This window comes from Suricata suricatta, chromosome 5 (assembly GCF_006229205.1).
Source record: "Suricata suricatta isolate VVHF042 chromosome 5, meerkat_22Aug2017_6uvM2_HiC, whole genome shotgun sequence".
NCBI lineage: Eukaryota > Metazoa > Chordata > Mammalia > Carnivora > Herpestidae > Suricata > Suricata suricatta.
In genome coordinates, this window is record NC_043704.1 from 69,484,765 (window position 1) to 69,503,022 (window position 18,258).

At 41.9% G+C, this 18,258-nt stretch overlaps 1 protein-coding gene across 1 annotated transcript in view; it reads left to right on the top strand.

The window, feature by feature from the left end:
- Positions 1–18,258, top strand: part of KALRN (kalirin RhoGEF kinase) — a 609,954-nt gene that overhangs the window by 346,466 nt on the left and 245,230 nt on the right. The window contains exons 12-13 of the mRNA XM_029938721.1: positions 2,211–2,419; positions 5,929–6,103. Coding sequence (XP_029794581.1) covers positions 2,211–2,419; positions 5,929–6,103 — 384 coding nt within the window. The remainder of the gene's footprint in view (positions 1–2,210; positions 2,420–5,928; positions 6,104–18,258) is intronic.

The following is an 18,258-nucleotide window of genomic DNA, read 5'->3' on the forward strand; positions in this document are numbered from 1 at the left end:
CAGAGAACTCATTATCTTTTACCCAGGAACTTAAGCACTTTTAGACAATGGAGTATTACATGGCAATGATGAAGAATGAAATCTGGCCATTTCCAGCAAAGCGGATGGACCTCGAGGGTGTCATGCTAAGCAAAATAAGTCAGGCAGAGAAGGACAGATACCATATGTTTGCACTCATAGGTCTAACAGGAGAACAGGAGAGACCTAATGGAGGACCATGGGGAGGGGAAGAGGGAAAGAGAGTTGGGGAGAGAGAGGTATGCAAAACCTGAGAGACTGTTGAATACTGAAAACGAACTGAGGGTTGAAGGGGAAGGGGAGGGGGGAAAAGAGGTGGTGGTGATGGAGGAGAGCACTTGTGGGGAAGAGCACTGGGTGTTATGTGGAAACCAATTTGACAATAAACTATTTAAAAAAATGATTTTGGTCTCTAGGTAAAATGGCAGCCAGAAAGTATGAAATAACAAGAAGCAACAGTGACCAATATCCTGAACTTCCTGATTTTATACTGATTTGAAATACATTTATATATGTAGGAATATGTATGCCAGATTATATGGTCTGGAAAACTATTTTTGTGTTTTTATAACAAAAAAACGTTATTTGTAAAGGAAATAAACTGAATTACAACCAGATTGTAAACTGCTAAATGATAGGAACACTTAGTAATAATAATTTGTATTCCTTAGAGCTATCATCACAATGCTCTGAGCTTTATTAATAATGTCATATGTTTACTTAAAGCATTAATAATAATTAAATAATTTAATATTGTAGTCTTTGATGAGCCAGATCTTATTTCCATTTTGTAGATTAGAAAGCTGAGGCTCAGAGACTTTCTTGCCTGTCAAAGAGGGACATTCTTTATACCCTCTTACATGCTACCTCTAGGGCTTATTATTCTTGTTAACTCAACCTCTTTGGCCACATCTAGAGCCTCTCCTAGCTAAAGAACAAAGAATAACTTGTCTGAAACCTGAAGACTATTTTTGTCTCTCTTTATTGATTCTTTTCTTATCTCTAGTTATGAAGGCCATACCCTGATTTACCACACTGAGAACTAACTAGATGAGATAATATTCTTGAGATGGATGTTTATCCATGTTCTTAACATGGAAGACATACATAAATGCTAGAGCCAGAAAGTAGTTAACCATTTTGTTTAGTGCTTTCCCTAACCTATTTTACACATGAGGTCATAGATAGCAAAGGGTGGAGTGATTTACTCAAAGGCACCACGAGTTATAGGAAGAACAGAGGCCAAAATCTATATTTTCTGATTCTATAAATTTTCTGTATATACTATTTTTTTCTCCTGGTAGAGGCTGGAGCTGATCTTTCTGGATAGCCAGGTGAAGATTCTTGTTTTTTAAGCAAGCATCAGACTCATCTTCCCTCCATAATTTTATGAGCATGCTCAAGAGGAGTAATTAGAAGTAGAGCACTGTGGCAGGCCACTGGACACCTAGTTTATGTAAAGGAAGAGCTATCATTACATGAGTTTTCAGAATTCAGTTCAACTCTTCATCATTTCTAGTGCTTATTCTGTTCAGAACATTATACTTGGCTCTTTTAAAATTGTCTGACCAGTCATATCACCCTGACTGCATTTTAGTGCCTTGAATATCATGGGGCAAATGGCTTATATTTATATTGAAATTAAGATAAGCTACATTTTTGGCATTCAACCTTCTACCCAACCTAGTAGCCCTGAAAAGAAACAAATCATTTAGCATAGCACATATTTCTAAAATTAATCTTCAGTTGGGTCTTATGGAGGATCACATTCCTTTTTGCATTTTTCCAAAATCATGATACATTCCTAGGAATCAGGGTCAAGCTGCCTGAGGTGTGCAGAGCCCTCCTTTCTGAAAGGTGAAATAATATATGTCTATCACCAGTCCTTTGTTCTTTCTTGTTTCTCAGAGATGAGCAATCAACCTTGCTCCAAGATTGTAGGTTTCCCTGAACCATGGGGAGGTTAAGCCAGAGGTGGTTCTTACCTTAGACAATGGAACAATTAGTGGAGTAAATTTAGCAGAGATGAGTAATGAATATAAATATAGGTGTGCTTATGAGAACGATACTCTGGCATTGCCCTGACTGGTTGAAAGTAGGTTGGGTGACCCCTGTCCCTACTGTCTTGCCCTTGCTCCCCCCCTGGCCTCTTCTGCCCTCCCTGAGTGGGGTCTCTGCTCTCTCCTTCATAGTTGTGGACATGGATGGAAGACCTTCAGAAGGAGATGCTGGAGGACGTCTGTGCAGACTCAGTGGATGCGGTCCAGGAACTGATCAAGCAGTTCCAGCAGCAGCAGACCGCCACTCTGGATGCCACACTCAATGTCATCAAGGAAGGCGAAGACCTTATCCAGCAGCTCAGGTCAGCGCCTCCCTCCCTGGGGGAGCCCAGCGAGGCCAGGTCAGCATGGGCAGTGCTTTCCAGTGGGAAATGCCCTCGACTAGATGTGAGATAAGTCATGTCCCAGTCTTGGTTTGGCCACCACCAGCTTTGTGGTCTTGTGTGAGCTTCAGTTTCTCCATCTGTCAGATATGAAAATGCCTGTGCCATACCCAACTGGAGTATAGAATGAAACTAAATAGAAAAGCTCTGATGTTTCAAGGAATTTTTTTTAACATTCATGCTGTTATTTAGCAATCAATAAGTAACATAAATACAAAAGTTAGCAATATACAACAGAAAATAATAACATCTTCATGAAAAATTATGGCATATTTGGGGCACCTGAGTGGCTCAGTCAATTAAACATCTGACTCTTGGTTTCGGCTCAGGTCATGATCTCACAGTTCATGAGTTCAAGCCCATATCAGGCTCTGCACAGAAATCACAGAGTCTGCTTGGGATTCTCTCTCCCTCTCTGTCTGCCCCCCACCCCACCCTGCTCATGCTTGCTCTCGCTCTTGCTCTCTCTCTCTCTCTTTCTCAAAATAAATAAATAAAACTTAAAAAAAAGAATTATGGCATATTTGGCCAGGTGAGAAATAGCCATTATGAAGTATAGTGTTATTTGGCATCTGATCTCAGGCTGAACTCTGAACTCTAGTGCCCCAGCTGGCAAAAATGGTTGGCCTCGGGGATCCAAAGCCATCCTACATGGGGATATAGAGAGTTGTGTATTGTCATCCCACTGTGTTCTCCATTACCCGTGTATGACCCTTCCACTATTGCTTGCTGCCCTGAAAATATCGCACCTTCTGTATCAACCTAAAGAAACATAACTAAGAAGGAAAATCCCGTGTAAAACCGTATATTCATTCAGAATCATCCCCACCACTGCCTCCTTTCTGTTGGCATCAATGTCTAGTTTCCTACCCCTGTCAAGGGCGCCGGCTCCTCAGATAAAGTGTCAAGAGGCCTGGAGCAAGCCCTCAGCACCACCCCAGTGCCCAGGTGCTGTATAAATAGGACTTGACGGTGCTAATGATATCTGCCCACAGGGACTTGTTCTATCCTAAAATCACCAAGTGCTGGGACCTCTGCCAACTCCAGACAGGAATAATCTCATCAGCAAGTCCCAGGCCAGCCCTGGAGGCTGAGGGAATTACTTCAGTTGGAGAGGGCTTCCCCCACCCTGCACCAGTTGTCCAATTAAACAATGAAAACTTACCTGGAGATAGCCCTGGCATGTTTTTTTGTTTGGAAATTAATCATGTCTATTCCAAACATGCACATGAGATGTTTTGAATCCTCCTGATGCATACCAACAAGACAGCCTCTTTCCTTTCTTTCCCCAGTTCATCTTTACAACCATATAATACATGAGTTTTGCCTGCCTAACTAGGAAACCCTACTGTGATTTGCTTCTGAAAAAAACTCCAAATAGCGTGCAGTCACTTAAATCTCTCTGGCCCTCAGCTGTTTTGTCTGTGTAATTAAGGAGGCTGCTCTAGGAGCTCTGTCAGCCCTAGAATTTTGCAATGGTTAGTGTTCTCTCTCCAAATAACTTTTCATAAGCTTGGCCGGTTTCATTCCGTGTGGGTTGGGACTGTGGGGATGACACTTGCTCTCAGCTGCCAACCTTGCATGATGCCTAAGGCTACTCTGAAATGGTGAAGGTGACAGGACTGATGTCTGTCCTACAAGTTTAAATTCCATGGGTTTCAGGGAGGACCACAGATGTGTGATCAAGAACCACTAGTGACCATGCATTCCCTCATTAGCCTGACTCTAGCCCAGGCTCCCCTTCCTAATTTCGATAACAGTCAAAGAGGAAAAGAAGTGAACGGTGCCTAGTGGAAATGGACAGGATGCCTCACACACATCAGAGCACACATCTCTAGGTCTCCATGATTCTTCCTGGCATTCATTACTGAAGCACCTAAGGTGGTTTTTGCATCATCTCTGTGATTCCCGGAGAGTGAGACACTGACACAGGTGCTGTACAAAATGGTCAGAAATCATTCTCTTTCTTCTGGAGACTTTGTGATGGAAAAAAGTCTGAGAGGAGCAGTCAGAAAGAACAATCATATCCTTCCAACAGCAAAGTCCTCAACAAATGCATCACTCAGAGTATCAAGTACATGCCTTATATTCTTGTCATGATTGGGGTGTCTGTGCAATGGTGGTTTTGTGCCCCGACTGCCGGAGTAGCAGGTGGAATTGGGAGTTCTCAGAATGACAGAAGGAGGGGCTCCTGACAACTGGCCTTATGCCCCCTTCAGAACCATAGGATGAGCTCAGATAGCACTGCGTCTGAGACAAACACAGGCGAAAGGACTGGTTTTCAGAAAGTCTGCTGACAGTTTGTCCTCCGACCTCTTACACTGTACAAGAAACCAAGATGCCACAAGATAATGAATGTGCCCATCTATTTCAAGCTTTTGGGCCCTATAGAATCTAAACTTCTGAACTTCTGTAATTTTCCTCCTCTTAGGAGGCCTTACCACCCCCTTCTCTGAGCAGCTCAATTTGTTTATTTTTTGATTCCCCTCTGTGACATGCCACCTTCCCCTCCCACTTTTGTACAGACTCTCCCGCTCAGAAAGTGCACCCCTTCCACCAGGTTGGCTGGGTTCATCCTTTTTTTTTTTTTTATGCCCAAATCAGAACTCATCCTCTTTGAAACTTTCCTGCTGTCCCAGCCTCTTGTGCCCTACCCTCTATTTTCTCCAGCTGGGCCCATGCTCCAGTCAGCACTTGACCCTTCTCTTGTGTCCTTTCAAGATTAACAGCCATTCACACAGTATCTCTCTGTTCACGGAAATAGCAAACCACAAAGTGAGCAGGGATTATTAAGTTCACTTTTCAGGAGGCAGTGGGGACTGCAGGAGGTGATTTTCCAAGGTGACAAGCCCATGTTTTAATCCAGGTTTGTGGCCTCCAGATCCTTTGCTTTCCTAACTACAGCTTGGAGCCTGTGTAATAACACCAGCCTATAACTTTGGCATAGCGTTATAAAATGGATGAATAATTTTGGTAGCCATGATCTCATTTTATTTTAACAGCAATCCTGTGAGATAAAACTAGGAAGGGTGATTTTTTTATATGCTTTAATTTGTCTACTCTTACTCATTGGATTAACATGTCTACTCGTGTGCATGTGTATATGTGTAGTAAAACTCTGTATATTAGGCTACATCTATGTGTGGAACCGTTCCATTTCCCTAATATATTATGCTTTGTAGAGCCCTTTCCATGCACTTCTCGGTCTGATCACTTTCACAGTTCTGTCTGAGGAATAAAGAGGAGAGCGGCTAGTCTCGAGCTACAGAGCTATGAACCCCAAAGAGGATACAAGTATCATTGGTTTGCCTACTAAGGAGATAGTGCCAAGGTCACAGTAGGAGTTTGACAAACATAATGAATGCTACTGTTGTCCACATCCACCATGCTCAGATGAGGAAGGCCCCCTGCCCCCATATCACTTTTAACATGGCAAGGCCCCTCCCTTCTCCCCCACTCTGCCACAGGGACTCGGCTGTGTCCAACAACAAGACACCCCACAGCAGCTCCATCAGCCACATTGAGTCCGTCCTGCAGCAGCTGGACGATGCCCAGGTACAGATGGAGGAGCTGTTTCACGAGCGGAAGATCAAGCTGGACATCTTCCTGCAGCTGCGCATCTTCGAGCAATACACCATTGAGGTAGGTGGCGGGGGGGGGGGGCACTGGGAAAGGAGAGGGAGGGAGTCCTGGAGAGTTCTGGGGTGGGGTGCAGAACAGGCTGCTTCCTGGTCAGGGGCACTGCAACAGAGGCTGGGAAGGGAGCACCGGGCAGTACCCTAAGGGAACCAGAGGGGATTGCTCACCAAGGATACATTTTTAGAATAAACAAATTCACAGTTCACATTGTACCATGTTTCATTCCTCTGTCCTTCTCACCTGCTCTGCCAAGCAGAGCCTCTCTGTTTCACGAATCTCTATCTGGGATGACTTCACTGAGAAGGCTTTTGGTTGGGATTATTTGCACCCCTGGTACTTTGATTCCTGAAAGAACATGGAGTTGACCATTTGAGTTAGTGATCAGATCCTTTAGCTTCAGAAGGAGGAGGTAGATGTTAAAGTTTGTAGGCCTCCTCAGTTGATGACCGTAGGTCAGGAACTAGATGAAATCACAGAGAAGCCGGGAAGTCAGGAGCCACAGGGAGGAAGACCTTTTCTTCAGTTTGCTTTGTGCTCACTAAGAAGGTAGTCTGTGCTAAGGCCATCTTGATTCATCTCATGGACTCCTCAGTTCCTTCTGGGAAGGTCAGGATCAGATGTTGTAGTATATTTATATCCCCTTTGTGGTGCCTATGAATAATGTCTGCTCCACATAATATCCACCTTTTATTATTTTCTGCTTTGAAACAGTAACTAAAACCAGGCCAGGAGGACTCCTGGGGTGTGAAGAGTATCCAACACCCAAGGCACTTTGTCCTTTTCAGGGATGGCAAAGGGTTAAATGAAAGATCCGTGGTCTTCTCTTTGCTACCTGCGAGTATGGTCTGAGGGAAAGCCACTTCTCCACCCCTCATTCTTTTACATTTTGTTTTGCGTTCCAACCCTCTCCTCACAGCCGGGGCTTCTGGGTGTCTGGGAATGATCTTCCCAACAATATCTGTGGAAGCTTCATGAAACTATTTGGAAGGAAATTACTTTGTTTTTAAATGTTACAATTTGAACATCACCAAAACAGTCACAGGCGGGACCAGAAAACTGCCCTGGCAAAAGATGTTCTTTTCTTCAATTCTATGACCAAAAATGTTTCTATCAAGAATCAGAAATATCAAAGAAAAGCAGTCCTAAAGCAATCCTTCCTATTCCTGATTGTCCTATTGTTCTCCTCTCAAAAACACACCTCTCCCCTTGCCTCCCTGGAAGCCACTGCAGTTTCTTGCTTAAAGACTTCATGGTCCAGGGGCACCTGGGTGGCTCGGTTGGTTACGTGTCTGACTGGCCTCAGGTCATTGATCTCGCAGTTCGCTGCACTGAGCCTGGCATCAGGCTCTGTGCTGACAGCTCAGACCCTGGAGCTGCTTCTGATTCTGTGTCTCCCTCTCTTTCTCTGCCCCTCCCTTGCTTGTGCTCTGTCACTGTCTCTGTCTCTCAAAAATAAACATTTAAAAAAATACTTCATGGTCTCAAAGGGGCATTCTGGACAGTTTCTGGAAAAAGGAAAAGAGAATTCTTTAGATCTCAATTATCCTTCCAACTTGTTCTATAACTTTAGGTGAGTTTATATGCACTTTTTACTTAACTTAGTTTGAATCTACACTCAAAAGGATTTCAGGTGGCTACTAGTATTCAAACATATGTTGTGGGCCACCTGGCTAGCTCAGCCAGAGGAGTGTGTGACTCGCTCTTGGGGTCATGAGTTCAAGCCCATATTAGGTGTAGTGATCACTTAAAACAAACTTTAAGGAAAAATAAATATATACTTGAAAAAATGTGTTGAAAGACCAATGAGAATACTAGTGGAAAATTAGAGATTTGGGCATGCATAGTGAACTTCCTAAAGTTGGGGTGACAAAGGTAACAAAGAAGGAAAGAGGGGGTGTGAGCTGTTGATCTTCGGTAATTGGGAGTCGGGCTCACAGAAGTAAACAGTCACATTTGATTGCAGTGGTGCGGGCCTGGGGCTCTTTGATCCCTCCTCAGCTCCACCTCACCTACCTAGAGTGAATATAGCCATTGGGAGATGATGTTAGCAAGTGTGGTGATGTTGCTATTGTCGTCTTTATTTACTCTGCTGTCATTCTGGGTTCACATCCAAAATTGCTTAAGGGGAAGGAAACAATCTGAGAGTTTGGGTGTTTAGGTTTTATCTCACTAGATGGCATGGGGTTGAGGTCAGGGCTGCTGGCTTCATTCCAGAGTGGGTCGGATAGCTTTACTTTGCCACCAGCTACACCCCTGACATTAGCCAGAGGGAGCAGGGGGCATCACCAGAGTATGTTTGCCTGCAGTGCTTTTGGGAAAATCCATTTCCACTCCTGAAAAACAATCCAGAGAACATGCCAAAATGATCCCTTAAAAAACAAAGTGAACTGTAAATCAAATACGTTAAAAGGGGATTCTGCTTAAATATTTCACTAGAGTAACTTATTTCAATTATAGGATTTGAATTCTTCAGACTTTGCATTAAATAAAATGTCCCTCTCCTCCTCTCCCCCCACCCCATACCACATAGCAACTTGGATACTTGGTATACAGTCGAGCAAAAGTGGGGACATAATATGAGTGTCTAATAAAAGAGATAAAAATAAGATAAAAATAGGGATTTGGTTCGGCACCCTCTGATTTAGGCAGTGATATCCAGGTTTTAGAGGAGTCTTGTTCCCCATTTGGGATATGGCCCAAAGATTAGGACATGCTGCATTTCATCTCAGATCAAAATGGAAATCCTGCCAAACCTATGGAGAAGTTCTGCCTTAACTCAGATTGTCAGAAGTTATTTTTGAGGGTGATGAGATTATTTCAAATACCAGCGAGTGTTTCACCGTGGGCATGAAGAGCAAACATCTAGAGAAGAATCAGAGTGTGAAACCGAGGGTGGTCTCTGTAACGAGGGACATGTTGGAGCTGACGTTAGCCAGGGTCAGGGCTGTTCCTGCAGGACCTTCAGCGATGGCTTCCTTCCCTAGAGAAAGGCATTTGGTGGACATACTCGGAATTCCTGGGGATTACTGAAAAGCAGAGCAGGCCTGCTCCCCTGACCTCTAGGAATCTAAGCATGACCCTTTAACCATGTCACTGATGGCTGAGATGGGCTAATTAACTGAAAATTTAAGATAGTCCTGGAGTTTCTGTGCTATTCTCCTTTTCCTCATTGAGAATGGTATATATGGCGCCCACAGTATAACCTGCGGTGAGGTCATAGGGCACCACCACCAAGAGTGGATCTTATCCCAAATGTATTAGGCAAATGCTTAAAACTAGGACGGTATCTGCTTGTTGACATACCTTCTTAGCCTCCCTGGAGACTAGAAAGAATGACCCATAACAGACCATTATGTTCTGTAAAGTTTTCCCTGTACATTTAGTTCCCCTCTATGAAAGACATTTTATATGAAAAGGTTATGAAAGCAAGAGACAAATAATGTTTATTTTGTGGTGGTAAGAATGTAGGTGAAGCTTCCATGTATTTCAAAGTTTTCTACAATTGATGAGAATGATCAGCAAGAAATAAAAAATATTTTCAGAAGCAAGACTAAGCCAGTGGTCTCCAAGCTCTTTTGATGGTGCATGCTCTTAAAATGTTTTTGAACTTGCAATTCCCTATTTGTGCATATATTAGTTTATAAATGGTACACATGTTCTGCCATCACTGACTAGTAATCTCAGAACTCAATGTGCCCTTAGGGTGAAGTGTAGCTTTTTCATTAGAAAGTGTGGTTCTTATTTCAAATCACCTTCTCTATAATTTCTAATCATTTTTTTGGCCTGGTTTCTTGACAGATCTAATTAGATTATCAGTGTTTTCTTTACCCCGTAAGGTGGCTGACAGAGAGTTCAAAGTTCTCTTGTGCTTTCATGCTTATTATTATCTTCAAACTGAAGTTTCTTTGCAGGAAACTTGATAAGCCATGTGTCTTTCTGTGAAGATTAGTTAAAACTAGATAATAGATAAATCTTTTTAACTGGGTGCATGAAAAGAGCAATAATTTGAAATATGCTAAAAGCAACCCGACAAACAAGCCACAGTCAGACCCTCTGCCCTGTGGGCCCCGCCCTCCTGGAGGAGGCCTCTCCCACCCCGCCATCTGCCAGTGGTTGCAGTGAGATTCCAGCGTCGGTCTGCTAGTAAAAGTCTAGGGAAGCGTTGCATGTTTTTTATTGGTTTAATCAAATATGTGTGCATCTAATATATATGCTCATAGATATACATATTTATATGGTGGAAATTTTTATGTTATCAGTGGATAATTTGGGGTATCCCCTGGGATGGGCACACTCACATTAGAGAGTATAGAAATGAATGACACCAAGAATAGGTGTCTCTCATAGGGAACTTTATGTAAAATGGGCCACAGTTACAGTTTTTCTTTCAAATCTCCAATTCTACAATATCAATCAAAGTTTGTTCAGTGTCCCTGAAAATTAATCTGTGTAATTAACCTGAGTAAGGAATGGAACATACAACTATAAATCTATAGAGGTCACGTTAGGACTGGTTGTGGCTAGGCTGAGACTGGGGAAAAAATAGCCTTCAAGGAGGAAAATTCTGCCTGAGGACGGGCAATTGATGGCAATTTACTAGTGGTCTCAACTCTTCAGTTGGCTGTATGCAGAGGCCTTTAGTATCTCATATTTGAAAAAGATTGCTCTATCTTTTGCCTGATCCAGTTCAATAAACATTTAGTGAGCATCTAATATGAATCAAAAACTGTGTTGGGCATTGAGGATACAAACCGTCCTTGCCAAACCATCCTTGTTTCTAGCTAGGGAGAAACAGAGAAATAGAATCATACAATGTGAGGATTCTGCTGAGAGAGACTCATGGTTGGATGAGATCACTGAGGCAGGAATATTCAGCTTAGTCAGGCTGCCCACGGAAGGTTTCTTGGTGAGATTACACCTAGAAGACAGGTAAAATTTGGTGGCCAAGATTTGGCCTCCCCAGGGGATGCTACCAGTTCTCTCCTGGGGTACCTCCAAAACCTAGATATGGGGTTTACTGGGAAGGAAGAAGAGATCAGATGAGGGAGCTCAGGATTTCATCAATGTGTTGAACCATCATCTCCACCCTTCTGCCCTTTGGTCCTAATTATGCTCTCTGGCAAAACAGAACAAATCTGTTCCCCGTTTTATTTGATACCCTTAAAGATATTTGAAAATGGTCATCATAGCCTTCTTTTCCTTTATCTGAAAAATGTTGAGATTATATAGTTCTTTCTACATTCCCCTTGACTCTAAAAATTTGATAACGATTTGTCTTCATCATCAGCCCTTCTCTGTGGCACATATCCCCAATTTATTCATGTCCTTCTGGATATGACATGGTCTGCAGACACCATGGAGACCTGGCTGCCTCTACTGGTTGCCATCTGTTGAAGGCAACTTCAGCTGTGCCTTCCTACACACATGTGGGTGCAGTATGTCCCGGACACTGGCACTCTCCCAGAGCAATCCGGGAGTTAGGAGCCTTTACAGTGACATTATCATCTGCTTTGGCTAGGCTTGTGCTCCCTTAGAAGCCCCTGGATGTTATTTTCAAAGTGCTTCTGATACACTTGACTTTTGAAAAACAAACTTAAATAGAAGCTTTTATATATTTTCTCTCTCAAATTGTACTTTTTTTCTTCTTGGCCCAGTTCTTCAGCCTATCAAGGTAAATTTATTATTGCTTCAACATTGTAGCTATTTGAAATATTGGCCAGGTCAGGCAGGGCCCTGTGGTGCTTTACTGGAAGTTTTCCTTTAGTGATTCAGGGCCATCAGCCTGCACAGTCATTCTAATGGCTGGGGATCGTCTGAGGACCACATCATCTAGTCCACTTTCATAACCTCTTCTACAGATATACAGATACAGCGTCAGACTCTGACTCTGCAAAGCCATGCGGTGTTCCATGTTTGCAACATGCCTCAAACCCCCCAACGTTGTAACTCTAACAAGAAAGAAAATGAGGTCTGTTTGAGAACTGCCTTTGTGGACTGCTCCTAGGGACCACTAGCATTCTCTCAATACGCTCCAGTTCCTTTGAGAAGGAAATGCAGAGTAAATTCTAGAAAGTACACCAAAGTCTACACAAAATATTAACTTGATAATTCCTCCTAGACCTTTGTCAAATTGATTTCAGGACCTTTGGGGTGGGGATTGGGAGGGCTTCTCCTACCATCTTCCTTCTTAAAAAAACAAACCAAAATAAAAAATGATTATTCATACAGCTTTTGTCTTCTGGAAAGTCACTTGTTTTTGGTAAATTATCAAAGATCCTTGATGGAAAATTTACAGATCATTCTGTAATGGGATATGTCTGGCAGTGTGGGCCCAAACTCAGTGTATATTATCAAGGTACAAATTTTATAAGCTTATTTGTGATGAGGACACTGGGAATTCAGTAGAAGGAAGCAGACATAGCTCGGGGACTAAGTATTTCACTTACGCAGGAGGAAAAACACTCTGACACTCAAGCATTGGTAAGTATGAATGAGAGGACAATATATGTCGTAGGAGATCTTCAACAAAGGAGATTTTTTTTTTATTATTGGTAATCCTGGCTTTTTAAAAAATAGTTTATTGTCAAATCTGTTTCTATACAACACCCAGTGCTCATCCCAACAAGCGCCCTCCTCAGTGCCCATCACCCACTTTCCCCTCTCCCCCACCCCCTTACAACCCTCAGTTTGCACTCAGTATTTAAGAGTCTCTTATGGTTTGCCTCCTCCCTCTCTGTAACTGTTTTTTCCCCTTCCCCTCCCCCATGGTCTTCTGTTAAGTTACAAGGAGAGATCTTTCAAAAACAGAACAGATTCCCACAGGTTTCAAACTCCTTAAGAGGCAAAGATAGGGACAAAGCATCCACTCAGGACCCCTTCAAGATCAGTCATGATTATATCAAAGATCTCTGTTTTATCATGATGATAATAAAGAAAAGAACATGAAATTGTTCATAAGAATTATTCAATTATCCAGAATAGAAATTAGGTAATTGAACATTGAAACTCAACAATTCTAGCATGTTTCAATATGAACTGACATTATCTTGCTAAAAAATAAAAAACAGTTGAGTGGACTGATTTATTGCCAGACCTTTCTGCTTTTCCCAAAAGTTCTTGCAATGTCCCCAGAGGTCTTTATATAGCTATATAAATAAATATTTTAACTCTTTAGATGAGCCATATATATATATATATGATATATATACATAATAAAACAGAAGAAAATACTCTAATAAACCTTTAAAATAACATATTAGAATTCACTAATCTAAACATTTTATAAATTGATTTTATAAACAAAAAGAACTCTAAGAAAAGAAAATACTAGACTAAACAAGAAGAATAAATATGGCTCTGGTAATTTGATGAATTTTAGTTTCACAGTAGCAACCTGTATCAATATACAAAACCCATTAGAGATAAAATAGCTCTTCCCATGCAATAAGACTGTCTCTTTAGCTGCAATATGTCTTTCCCTACAATCCAGCACTTGTAGGTCAGTGGAGACTATTTAGCTCTCATTCTCCTCATCTTAATAAAAATAATGGCATCATAAAACAGAAAGATGCTCATTTTGCAAATGACAGCCTTTGTGTTTTGGAGCATCTCACCACAATGAAGTGCTTTGGATCCTTCCTTCTCACTGTTAGTTGGAATAGGATTGGACCTTAATGTATACAATGTGTGCATGAGCAATTTCTCTGTGGCCCTCAATGCTGTTTGATAGCATTTTATCCACAGGAGAGCTGCTTTCAAGAAGAAGAGGATTGAGTCAATCCTCTCAAACCCTGCTGCTGCTTTATCAACTAAGTTGAAGTAATATTCTGAATCCTTTGTTATCTTTTTGACAGTGTTCACAGTATCTTCACCAGAAGTAGTTTATATCTCAAGAAACCACTTTCTTTGCTCATCCATAAGAAGCAACTCCTCCTCCATTCAAGTTTTACCATGAGATTGCAGCAATTCAGTCACATCTTCAGGCTCCACTTCTGATTCTGATTCTCTTGCTATTTCTACCACATCTGCAGTTACTTCCTCCAATAGAGTCTTGAGCCCTCAAAGTAATCCAAGAGGGCTGGAGCCAACTTCCTCTAAACTCTTGTTAGTGTTGATATTTTTATCTCTTCCGGTGAATTATGATTGCTCTTAATGCCACCTAGAATGGTGAATCTTTTCCAGAAGGTTTTTAATGTACTTTGTCCAGATCCATCAGAGGAATCACTATCACTCTCTGTAGCAGCTATAGCCTTATAAAATGTACTTGTTAAATAATAAGACTTGAAAGTTGAAAGTACTTCTTGATCCATAGGCTGCAGAATAGATGTTGTTTTAGCAGGCATGGAAACAACATTAATCTCATCATATGTCTGCATCAGAGCTCTTGGGTGACCAGGTGCATTGTCAGTGAGGAGTGATTCTTTGAAAGGAATCTTTTTTTCTGAGCGGTAAGTCTCAAAAGGGGCATTAGAATATTTCGTAAACCATGTTGTAAACAGATGTGCTGTCATCCCGGCTTTGTTGTTCCATTTATGATGATGCACAGGCAGAGTAGGTTTAGTGTAATTCTTAAGGGCCCTAGGATTTTCAGAATGGTGAATGAGCACTGGCTTCAACTTCAAGTCACCAGCTGCATTAGCCCCTAACAAGAGAGCCAGCCTGTCCTCTGAAGCTTTGAAGCCAAGCATTGACTTCTCTCTAGCTATGAAAGTCCTAGATGGCATCTTCTTCCAATAGAAGCCTGTTTTGTCTGAATTGAAAATCTGTTGCTTAGTGTAGCCACCTTCATGAGTTACCTGAACTAGATCTTCTGGATAACTCACTGCAGCGTCTGCATCAGCACCTGCTGCTTTGCCTTGCACTTTCATGTTATGGAGATGGCTTCTTTCCTGAAACTTCTTGAATCAACCTTTGCTAGCTTCCAACTTTTCATCTGCAGCTTCCTCACCGCTCTCAGCCTTCACCAAATTGAAGAGAGTTAAGACCTTGTTTTAGATTAGGCTTTGGCTTAAGGGAATGTTGTGGCTGGTTTAGTCTTCTATCCAAATGACTCAGACTTTCTCCATATCAGCAATAAGGCTGTTTGCTTTCTTATCATTTGAGTGTTCACTAGAGTAGCACTTTTAATTTCCTTCAGGAACTCTTCCTTTGCATTCACAACTTGGCTAACTGTTTGGTGGAAGAAGCCTAGCTTTCAGCCTGTCTCAGCTTCCAAAATGCCTTCCTCATAGAGCTTAATCACTTCCATTTTTTTATTTCAAGTGAGATACATACAGACTCTTCCTTGAACACTTAGAGGTCTCTGCAGGGTTATTAGTCAGCCTGATTTCAATTTTGTTGTGTCTCAGGGAAAACAGAAACCCAAAGAGGGAGATAGACAGGGGGATGGCTGGTTGGTGGAGCAGTCAGAATGACATAGTATTAAGTTCACCATCTTACATGGGTGTGGTTCATGGTGCTCCAAAGCAATTACAGTAGTAATATCAAAGATCACTGATCACAGATAACCATAACAAATATAATAATTATGAAAAGGTTTGTAATATTGTCAGAATTACCAGAATGTGACACAGACATGAAATGAACAAATGCTGTGGGAATATGGTGCCCACTGACTTGCTCAACATGGGGTTACCACAAACCTTCAATTTGTAAAAAGCATAATGTCTGGAAAGTGCAATAAAACAAAGTATGCCTGTATAGGGTAAATACCTTCTTCAACCCATGGACATCATCTTCATCAGGATTACCGGCATCTTCAAACAATTTGGAGAAAAGGACTTCATAGTGAGCAGGTGGTAACAAAGAGATAAGTAGATGGGAATAGACTGATAGGAAGAGGGAAGAGAAGCGGCAGGTGAATTTTGATTTGGGCAAGTACAGAATAAAACATTGGGAGGGGAGGAGCTGAAGTGTGCTCTGTATATAAATGGGGAAGACCCAGAAAATGGGAGGAAACAGTGGAGAGGGTACCCTGAGAACAAAGCCCAAGCCAGCTACTAAACCAAATCCCTCGCGTTAGTCTGTGACAGAAGAATGCTGATTCAGTGAATCACATCTGGCAGGAAAGTCTTGGGCTTCATTGTGAAGTGAGCCTTCCTACTTCCCACTGCCTCTTATCCTTTCTTTCTGCTTCACTCCTTCTCTGAGATCCCTTACGGCTATGGCTCTAGAGTAGACAATTGTAGAATAGAAATATTGCCAATGTATCTCTCAAAGAGGTCATTGTATCCTAACACTCCAATTAATTCAGGAGAGCCAGGGAGATAGGAGCCACTGGAGCCAAGAGGGGAACTGAGTGGGCATGAGCTGCCATGGACCTAATTGAGTGGAAGGAGAAAGCAAAATAGGGTGATTGAAAGCTGAATGCCCTGTGGGCAACTTGTGTTCTATCTTTCATTCATTTGGTTCAGGCCCTACTTTTTGCCCTGAACAAATTCTTTCAGGTTTCTTTTCCAAATAGAGTTAAATGGCCAAACTAATTCCCTAGTGCAGGATTTTCTTGTCACAGTCTCTGTATTAGCAAACAAGTCCATGTCTGATATTATGAAATAAGCCAGAGAAGAACATCTGGGTCTGGGGATGGTCATGAAGCTCTTCACGTCAGAGGGTTTACTTTGAAGGGTGATGAGCACTTGAGCAGCCTGGGAGAAGAAACAAGGGCATTTCAGGGCAATGGAACCAGGGAAGGAGGCTGAAGAGGGCAGGAGCCAACTCTCAGGGTCAGCGAATAACCGGCTGACTGGTTTGTGTGACAGAAGAGCATGAGATAAGGCTGGAAAGCAAGGTTTGTCCATTAACACTAGGTAAGCTTTAGGTTTGAAAACAGTTTTTTCTTAAAAAAAAATGGTACCCCTGCCGTGTACAAGCGTTATACCCCAGAAAGACGGTGGAAAGGAAGAACACAATGGAAGAAAATTTTTGACAAAACACAAAATACTCGGGAAAGAAAATGAACTCCAGCAAATACTAGAAATACACAAATCAGACTTTTTCAGAGATCTGGGCATCACTGCTTGGAAAAGCCAGCCAAACAGAAAGAAAAGAGAGCAGACCCCAGAAGGGCAGCCTTAGGAGTCAAGCTGAACTGTTGAGTAGTTGAAATTCTCATTTTTTTAATGTTTATTTTTTAATGTTTTATTTATTTTTGATACAGAGAGAGACAGAGCATGAGAGGGGGAGGAACAGAAAGAGAGGGAGATACAGAGTCAGAAGCAAGCTCCAGGCTCTGAGCTGTCAGCACAGAGCCCGACATGGGGCTCGATGCCACAAATGTGAGATCATGACCTGAGCCAAAGTTAGAGGCTTAACTGACTGAGCCACACAGGTGCCCCTTGAAATTTTCATTCTTTGGGCCCTCAGCCTAATGATGTCAAGGTGGTTAGGGTGGAGGAGGACAGGAAAGGGGAGAGGAAAGAATATAGAAACACCAGCTTCAGAATGCTGGACATATATCATGTTTGGTTTAGATTCAGATTCCCAAGGTACCAGATTTCAGAGGCTCATTATCCCAACTAAAGCACTTCAGCTGTGTCCTGCTCCTTCTTACGAGGACCCTCAACACTTCCTACTCCACATACTCCTGCCTTCAGACCCCTGTGGAATCTTCCTGCAGCAAACAGACACTGCAGAGACTCACTTCCATGGACAAAACAAAAACTAAAATTGATAGAAAAAACAGGCTCTTCCTTTCATGCTTGTTGTCTTAGTTTTATTCTAATTTCCTTTAGTTTACAAGTCAGGAAATAGGCTAAAAAGTTTTATTTGGCTGTTGTCAGTACATTATCTGATAAAGGATTAGTCCAGAATATATTAAGAACTCTTATGGGCACATGTTCTGATGAGCACTGTGTGTTGTACGAAAGTGATGAATCACTGAAGTCTACTCCTGAAACCAATCTTGCAGTGTAGGCTTACTAAAATTTAAATTAAAAAATTTTTATGCAAGAATGAATTTATTTATTTATTATATTTCCCAAGATTTTTTTCCATAATATTTTATTGTCAAATTGTTTTCCATACAACACCCAGTGCTCTTCCCCACAAGTGCCCTCCACCATCACCACCACCTCTTTTCCCTCTCCCCCTTCCCCTTCAACTCTCAGTTCGTTTTCAGCATTCAGTAGTCTCTCAAGTTTTGCATCCCTCTCTCTCCCCAA